This window comes from Peromyscus californicus, unplaced genomic scaffold, assembly GCF_007827085.1.
Source record: "Peromyscus californicus insignis strain IS unplaced genomic scaffold, ASM782708v3 Scaffold_16__1_contigs__length_79575227, whole genome shotgun sequence".
NCBI lineage: Eukaryota > Metazoa > Chordata > Mammalia > Rodentia > Cricetidae > Peromyscus > Peromyscus californicus.
In genome coordinates this window covers 29,981,585-29,991,169 of record NW_026294458.1, presented here as the reverse complement: position 1 = coordinate 29,991,169, position 9,585 = coordinate 29,981,585, and the positions used below count along the sequence as shown (strand labels likewise).

The 9,585-nt window shown below is 42.9% G+C and overlaps 1 protein-coding gene across 1 annotated transcript; it reads right to left on the bottom strand.

The window, feature by feature from the left end:
* Positions 1-4,877: 4,877 nt before the first annotated feature.
* On the bottom strand, positions 4,878-5,396 carry Zbed2 (zinc finger BED-type containing 2). The gene is given in 3 exon segments (XM_052739759.1): positions 4,878-5,157; positions 5,159-5,270; positions 5,273-5,396. Coding segments are annotated over 3 exon segments (516 nt in total).
* Between the last annotated feature and the right edge of the window lie 4,189 nt (positions 5,397-9,585).

Sequence of the window (9,585 nt, the reverse complement as noted above, 5' to 3'; positions counted from 1 at the left end):
CCACCACACCCTTGCAACACCATTACCTGTTTTAATTCTCTGTCTTGTGGCCTGTGATTTCACTTAAGCTTTTCAAAATTCCAGGTAAAATAAATATTCTCATGCATTTCCTGTTATATGGTATGGACAAACTATATTTAGCGGCTTCTCACCCCACAAATATTATGATTATTTGATCCTGCTGGATATCAGTCATTTAATTCCATAGCTGCACATAAATCATGGCTCAAATTCTGTGGGGGTGATTCTGGATGATCCTATTATAATTTTTAGCATAATAAAGACAGATTTAGTCATTTATCTTCTGTTCCAATTAAGTCTCAAGTGCATCAGTACACTTCATTCATTTTAGTGGTTTAAATACAACAGATAATCCAACAATACTGCTTTCAATGGATGTATGCTCTTCTTCTTCTTAGAACTTCTTGCAGATTCTCGGTGCCATTGTTTCTGATTCAGATGACCTCAGTGCAGATATAAAACAATAAAATCAGATCCAAGAATCCCAGCTGAAAATTTATTTAAAAAAAAGGAGAACTTGGCTTTCCATTCCACAAGTCATAAAATTTCCTCTTCGGTACCCATGCATGCCTACATGCTGACTGGGGAAACAAAGGGACATGCATCATTCCCTGAGAAATCAGTGAATATTCATCTCTCTCCACCTCCACGTAACCATGGCTAGCCTGGAGATGCTTGAAAAATCTTGGCAACCTTATGAATCCTTCACTCTAATATTCTTAGATATGTATCTTCGATAACTCGCTAACTCTCCGGAGCATCTTAACATACTCATTTTGTTTTGCTTTCAACCATCCTCTCCAATAGAGCAGCTGTTATTTTATACATGAGACATGAAAGCCAGGAAGCCCTGCACATTTGGCTGAGTAACTCACAAGGAACTGAGCTGGAGTGCATGCAAGGATACACCCAGGGAGGTTGGGGTAGTGAGAAGAAAGGGCACCTTGGTCAGAGAGCACACATACTTGAAGTATGATCCAACTGTTAACTAGTTATATAGGCACATCAAGTAGTTAACCACCGTGATCCTCGGAGGGCTAATCTCTGAAACTTTGGGCTAATAAATGTTTCATAAGATTCTTAGGAGATTTCAATTTATATACAGTTCCAGAGTCTGTGGCACACAGTAGGTATCTCAGGCATGTTTTTCCCTACTCATTAGTTTCATTTGGTTTTACCCATCCCTTCCTCTGCTTGTGCCTTCATGTATCTGTGATCAATTCCAGGAAACAAAATGAGATAAAGAAAAGGGAAAACTAGGACATGTTGTAGAAACTGGTGGAACTGGATTAGACTTCTCCATCTATTAATTTGAAAAACTGGAACCTTACTTCTTTATCTTTCTTACATGGAAGATGGCAATGAATGATACCAACATCATAACGGTGATGGAATGATCAAAAGAGAGACTCTTTGCAAGGTGCCTGCCACCAAGTAGCCACAGGTGTTCAATTATGTTAATTCCCTACCCCCTAATTCCCCAGAAAGGAACTAAGTCAGTGTCCATCTACTGGAGGCCTGAGCTTAGCAACTCTCGGTGTGAGATTATGCTGGGGACTCGGTCCGTTATGAGCTGTGATCCAGTGTTGTTAGTTAAACCTACAAAGCTTGTGACTAATGAATCTTTTCTGTACCACAAACAAGACCCAGCATTACGCTAACAGTGATGCCTCTCAGAATTGGATGTACTATCGATGTCCACAGAGAATATTCAACCTGTGCATATCATGATCTTATGTATTCCTGAGGACAGGACATTATCAGGCTGCCACACAGCCTACAGACTCACTCCTGCAGCTGAGAGAGATAGATTTAGTCGAAATTTTGGGGTTCCCTCCATGTGCAGATTTTTGCATTAAAGTACAGGATGCCAGAACAAACAATCCCATAGTGCACAGCGTCTAAGACAGTAAAGCAAGAGACATTCGTGGAGTCCCCAGAGTTTATTGAGCAGTTTGAGCTTTCAAAGGCCACGCTGTCTACTTTCTGCTTGTAGGTTTCGTTTTAATCTGGTGATCACCATGGGTCCTGTCCTTGTCATTCCACTCTCTTATTGTTTTAATAGAATATAGAAAAAGAATGTCTAAAGCAAATGACCAAACACAAAACTCGGGAAGCAAACACAGCTTAAGGCTATGGTATCTAGAAAGGAAGAGAATCTACATTAATGAGATCCATGGAAAACATACCATAACCCTCAAAATAAAATGAACATGACTTTAGCAGAACTCTGGTAACCTTTTGCAGATTTCAATTTCTTGTGTTTATTTAGTTTGAGTTTTGCAAAGCTTGAACCTTTATGCGTTCCTCAATTTTTCTTAAGTCTCGTGCATGTGACTTATTCATGTATTTGTTTTTAAGAGATTGGTCTGACAACCTCTTTCTGTGACACAAAATAGCTCTGGCTCCAAGTGTCTGGGCACTTCCTGTGGCCATCATCTTCTCTGTTGAATGTAGCCTTCAGCCCAGACAGACAGACAGACAGACAGACAGACACAGCCCTGGAAGTGGGGCTTCACCTTGTAGGGAAACTGTATGGGAAGGAAAGTTGCAATTTTTCAAGAGAAAACAAAGGAGTATTTCAGGGCCGAGGTGTAGCCTGAGTTTCCTCAGGCCTGGTGTTTAGAGTTCGGTTTGTTCCACAGATAGCTCATTGAGAAAGCAGGTCTTGCTATCATCACCGCAGTCAGCAAGAGTGAGCCACGTGAGGCCTTTTAAACCAAGGTCTCCATCGCTTTCAGGAAGGTTGAGCTAAAACACCTGCTCATCACGAAGACTAGGAGTCACTGTCTTCCTCTCCTTTTGTCTGTACTCTGCTCTGCTGGTGTTAGCCATTATCTTGTTACTCTAACGAAATACCTGACAGAAGGAGCTTAAAAGAGGACTGTACCCTCATTTCAGAGGGGGATACAGTCATTTTCACAGAAAACCCTGGCTGCAGGAGTGGGATGTGGCTGGCTACACTGTGTCCACAGTGAGAAAGATGAATGTTGGGGCTCAGTTTGTCCCCCTTCCCCATCTCTCTTGGGTCTCAAATAAGCCAACCTGGCCTCAACCCTACTGTATAGCCAAGGATGATCTTAAACTGGCCATCCTCCTGCCTCCACCTCCAGAGGGCAGGGGTTATAGATATGAGCCCAGCTCCTTTCACTCTTTTTATTCAGTTTGGACCTTAGTCCATATAGTGTCAGCCACATTCAGGACATGTCTTCCTTCTTCAATTAAACCTCTTTGGAAATAGCCTCCTAGATACAGCCAAGGTATGTTTCCTCTGAGGTTCTTAGTCCTTCCAAGTTGACAATGAGGATTCACCAACATAGACATAGACATAGCCTCAGCAACCCAGAAAATTTTTTGCTCCATACGGACTATTAGAGCCTTTTTCTTTTTCTGTTCCAAAGCATCTCTGAACATTTAAAGATGAGCCTTTTAATAAAATATCAGAGAACAATGGATGGCCATGCAGCTCGTATTTTGGAGGTGCAACGAAAATCTAAAACTGACTTCGCAAATGAATGTCTGGTGTCTGGGCATGAAACAAAGCCAACTCGTTAAAACTGTGCCTTTGGGATCTGGGAAAATGTCCTCTTTCCTTTAGTCACCCTGGCGAGCATGGTCTCTTTTCTTTATCCATCACGAAACTTTCCCACAGCACCATCTTTCTTCCCTCCCTTCCCGCTTCTCTCCAGCACTTTTTCTGTATAATTTCCTCTCCCCTTCGTTTCTCCTTACACGGTCTCCCTCTTTGTCTCTCCGAGTTTCACTTGACTCTCAGTTACCCTCTCTGTCTCCCTGATAGCTTAATGTGGAGTTAGATTAAATTTTTAAATATTTGTGAGAAAATTATAGTATTTTCATTCTTTAAATTTTTTATTTTAATTACTATTTGTGAGTGTGTGTGTTTGTTGTATGTATGTGTGTGTGTGTGTTGTATGAGTGCGTGTGTGCGTTGTATGTGTGTGTGTTGTGTGTGTTGTGTGTTGTGTGTGTGTGTGTGTGTGTGTGTCTGTGTGTGTGTGTGTGTGTGTGTGTGTTGTATGTGTGAGTGCAGGCCCACAGTACCGTGGTGCACTTGTGGAGAGCAGAGGATATCTTTCAGGAGCTGGCTCACCCCTTCCACCGTGGGTTTTAGGCATGGCACTTGGGCCATCAGGTTTCTCCATCAGGTGCTTTTAACACCTGACCCATATTGCCAACACACATTTTTTTTTTATTCTTAATATTTAAACCCAATGAGATGAGAAGTATTTTATTTTCTCTATCCTAATTATGCATAAATTGGTTTTAGTTAGATAATCGAAAAACTCACAAGATGCAGGCAGGTTATACAGATTTAATGTAAGAATGAAAGAAAGGGTTACAGCCAGAAGAGAGAGAGATTCGTTGCAAACGTCCAGACAGCTCAGATAGAAGGCTGTCGGTCTTTCCGTCACTGGACACGCAGAATAACCTTGGTATCCTGCCTCAGATCACCATCAGCATGCTTGCTCACACAGCTGCCCTGCTGCAGTCTCTGAGCCTCTGAGGGCGAACTGGTCAGGTAGGCGCATTCCATTCAAATCTCTGCCTCCCCTGAAACCAAGTGCTGGAGATGCTGACCCACATAGTCTAGCCAGAAACAACTCACAGACACGTGCAATAAAGTAATCCGTGTGTCCCATTAGCGCATCTTGAACTTCTAACCAAGGGTCAGCAAACCCTGTAGATAAGCATTTACTCTGCTCACACCTGGAAAGATCGACTCACATGTTTGCTCATGTCTTTAAAGCACCCCATACACTATTTTGTTTCATATTTGCACAAGAGCCAATGTGATGAAAGCCAGCGTTTTCAGAATGCATGCCCACAGGCAGGGTTTAAACAGAACTGAAGGGATGTGCCGCTGCAGGCAGGTCCTCTTCTGGCTTCAGGCATACCACCTTCTCCGCTCTCACCTTCCACTTCAGCTCCAGGATGGCCCCTCCCACCTCCTCCTCAAGTGCTCCCTCCCTCCCTTCCACAGTCTCCTCCCACCACTCTACTGGCCTCTACATCCTCATCACTTCCTTTTCCCTCTGACTGGTCCATAAAGCTAGGGCATCTACCTGCTCCGGGAGCTTGCCCCAGTCACCCTTGATGCCTATAGGGAGCCAGGGACATATGGTCTGGGTGCTGCCTGGTGGGGCTGTGGCCGCTCTTCTCCAACTCCTCTCTGTTCCTGCTTTCCAGATGCTTCCATGGGATGGTGGTGCCCATGTTGACCCCAGGCCATGACTCACCTGTCAGACATCTAAGTGCCAGGTAGCATATTATTTGGGATTGGACCTAGTACCAGCAGGGGCCAAGTAGAAATACTCCTAGGCCTTAGAAAATCAGGTGCCCTTGTTCTGGGGCATTGGCCTTACTTACCTTCTCCTTCATCCCTGAAAATCCTTTTGGCAACATCCTGGTTCTAACCTTCTTCATCCTCTTTGGCCTCGTCATGCCTCCGCTTCCACACTGTCTTCAAAGTGTGCCTAGATGTGTGCAAAATGTTTTAGTCGAACAACAAGGTTGATGGACGGTGGGAAGGGACTGGGGATCCACAATAGTGTTCTAGCTGGCCGCACATGCCGGAGTGAAGTTTTCAATTTCTGCTTTACTGGAACACTGGGGTGAGTCAGGTCCTAGCAAAATAGCCAGCTCACTCATTTGTTCTGTTTGCCAGATACTTACTGGTCTCCCCTCAGCAAACGTATTTCCAGTAACAAAGACATTCCTTGCCCAACAAATACTGATCTCTTGGGCAGACCCAGTGTTCTTAGACCACCCACTACAACAAGCACACTTAAATACTGGAAGATCCAGGCTTCCCCTTGATTTCCCCCCTCTTAGCTGCTTCCTGTCTCCATGCAGCTCAACAGCAGACTGCATTTTAGAGGCAGGAAGAACAGCCTCCACTCCATGCTGTTCAGGATGCTCACAGTAGAGCCTCACGGGTGAAGGGAACACAGACAGGTGTTGGTGGGAGGGAGACCTTTGCTTCCCAGGAGTTGCTCAGTGTGCTGTCTAAGCGCTGAAAAGTCTCTCAAGATCTATGTAAGAAACTTCTCAGCATAAGTTTGACCCTCAGAGGTTGGAATTCTAAGGAATCTCAGGAGCAGGCTTAGCTGTTTTAAGCAGGAGGGTCAGCATGCCAGGAGGAGAAGGAAGTGGACAAGTCCTACAGACTAGGCTTGCCAGCAGCTTACCAAACCTCTCCTTTCCTGGCACAATGGCCTGCAAAGCCAACAGCTGACCAAACTTTCCCCAAGCACCTAACAACAGGTGTTTTACTTATTTGCATCATTTCAAATGCACATAAATAAGCGGGAAATTATATTGCTTCCTAACAACAATTTCATTTCTCTCTCCTTCCTTGAGTTGTTTTGTAAATGAGTGAGAAATGTATTCATCCAGCTTGCAGCCCTGAGAGTTTGGTCGGGAAATCCTCTTCTCTCAATGTCCCTCCACCCAGCCACAGCAAGCACTTACAGGCAGGGAAAGTTCTGAACTTGTTTCTGACCTCTCCGGTGCTCGATGAGCACACCCCTTCACACTCTGGGTGATAATGATTAATGCTTATCTGAGCCCAGGAGGAGGATACTTCTGGGTTGAGGTCCCTCTCTCTTCCAGGAGGTCTTTGTGTGCTGGTGAGGTGTTTTGGAATACTCAAACTCAAATGTAAACCTAATGTCTACCTCCTCCCCCACCGGGAAAAGCTGTTCTTTGGGAACTAGCTAGGCAGAAAACAGAAGATGGAGTACCTGTAGGTGCCTTAGTTGTTTTTCCTCCTGCATGGGTATCCAGCCTCTCAAGTAAAGAACAATGTAAGACAAAGTGGGCAGGATGGAATACAGCCTCCCCCAAATGTGAAGACCCCTGTGATTTCAAGTATCTTCCCAATTGTCAGTTCATTAAGTTTTATATTTAGCTAAAATCTATTACTGCTATGAATGTGCTCAGCAGAAAAGCCAAAGAACTCACAGGAAGGAGGATATTAAGTGAAAGAAAACTGAAAATTCAAAGAACGATGGGTAATTAAGATATGGATTTTGGAGTACTTTTATTGCATTATGTAACTAGAGTCCAGAGAGCTGAAATACTCTTGGCTTGAATTCTCAGAAAGATAATCACCACTTCTGGAAAATATATACTCACATTTGTATTTAAATTGGGGAAGCAAAACCTACCAAGAGGAGACAGGAACATTTTTAAAGACAATGTCCACAGGAAGAAAAAGCTTATAGCATAGAAGAAAAGAGAGAAATGTCATAGTGCAAATTACATAGAGACTAAACATTACATTTTCAACTTAGGGTGGGGGGTAGAGGAAAGATGTCAGATGAGATTAAGAACTGTTTTTGAAAACTTGGGAAACTTTTCTTTTGAATTCCTTTTCTGTTACTGGAGTTTTGGGGTAAAAAAAGCACCAAATCTGGGAATCCCAATGAACTAGGCTCGGTGCCTATCCCAGCACACCATTTAAAGAGGGGTACTGGTGAGAGATAGATGATATAGCCAACACAGGCACATTGGGAAGAGCCCCAGGTACATCTTCAGAGTACTGATCACAGGGAGAACTGAGGTAGAAGGTAAGGGCGCTAATAATGCAGCAGTTTTGGTCCCAGTGTGCTAAGGTTGACTATTCAGCTCTGAGTCTTGCAAGGGGGTCTCGAAATGTCCCATCCCTGTGATTAAGTGAAGGGCATAATTTGGTTCCCGTGAGATGTTGACTCTTCTTACAGGGCACGCCCTACCATCATTAGAATCACCCTCTTTGGGGGCTACTCTGTCCTGCAAGGCTCGCTGATCCTCAGTCCTTGTCAAACAGATGCTTATCGACCAGCACTGTCTCCTGGGAGCCAAGGTAACTACAGGAGACAGCGACTCAGAAGGGAAACGTAAGATGCAAAAATACACAGAGGGGCAAAAGAACCAGGTCTGTGATCAGCTCCTTTCTTTGCTTCCAGATTAAAACCCTTGATTTTTTCAAAATTATCCTAAAAAGCAAAAATATCTATTGCGAAAGCTGCTGTCTCAATGCAGGTTTGGTAACTAGGGATAATTCAGCATTTCATCTGTACATAAAGAATTCTTATTTAGCCTGGAGACTCGCCTCTCACAAAAGACAATATTAGTGAAGCCAGGAAAAAGATTTATTTTGTGAGCCAGCTAAGTTCCTTTGAACTGTAAGCCCAGCTACAAAAAAAAAAAAAAAAAAAAAAAAATGAGCAGTCACGTGTACTATACATGTATACCTATGTACATGTACAGTCATAGATACAGTCAGGGCTATATTCTTTTCTCTGGTCTGTCAGTCTCAGCTTGCTCTGTCCATAAAAAAAAATCATCTTTGGGTGCATTTACACTACAATACGTATTTATTCTGTTTTTCTTTCAGATTTAACATCCTCTTCTTACTCATTTAAACCAGGTCCCAAATGAAGGCAAAATTGCTTCCTCAGCAACACCATATGTGTCTGATATTTCCCGAAGCATCTGAACTAAGATTGAACTACTATACCCTCTGGCATTTCAGTTTTAGAGATCAGAGGCACTTTAGACTAAGACCCATATTCTTGAACCAAATATTGGAAGACAGAGTCTGGAAGTGGGTCTCTCCTTTAGGTTCCTGCCTTAAGTGACTTCCATGGCTTTGCTCTAAGACGGACTGCAATCTATAAGAAGATTTAAACCCTCCATCAAGTTGGGTTTCTGTCAGTGTTTTATCACAGGAAACCAAAAACAAACAATACTGAAAATCTGAATCATTTCAAGTGTCAAATCATTCAGCTGCTCTTGGAGTTTGCAGAGATTTCATCAGCAGAACTGCTCCTTGTCCCTGGTGGTATACCACCACCATCCCTCGGTAGCTGGCTGATAGTAGAGGATGTGTAACCACTTTGTTGTCAACATTTCATCTCTTACGTCTTTCTACTCAATCCTGGACCAACAGAGCATAAAAGTCACTCTTTCGCATCTTGTTAGACTAAATAAACTGAATTCTATTATTTTTCTTATTTAATAAGATTATATATTCCAGGAGACCTAGTTTTACTTTTGATTTTTTTAAGAAAGGAGAGAAAAATGGGACTTTTTGAAATTGCTGGATACCAAACCCTGAGCACTCTGCATATTTTGCAAGCACTCTACCATTGAGATATACCCATAATTTCCTAAATTCTACAACCCTGTCACATGTACTTATCCACGTTGTCTGAAAAATAAGACAAATGTTAAAAGAGTAGGAATGCTGAGAACTACGGTTTTTGCCACCTGCTATCCTAGACACAATAGTGAACCCTTTGGAAGTCTCCCTCTATCCCCTCCCACCCCCCACCCCCCAGTTAACTGCAATGCACTGAGGATCAGGAAACTGCACATAAGGAGGATTCTACCAAAAAAAGTGTTTTCGGGTAGGCTTGAGTTTAAAGTCACAGCTTTATAGGTTTGACTTATTAGAGAGTAATTAGTTGGTGGATTGGCACAGCAGTATTACATTCAGTTCACTGTTCTTTACCAGTTAACTACTGTTAGATTCAACAAGTGTGGGAAACATTTAGA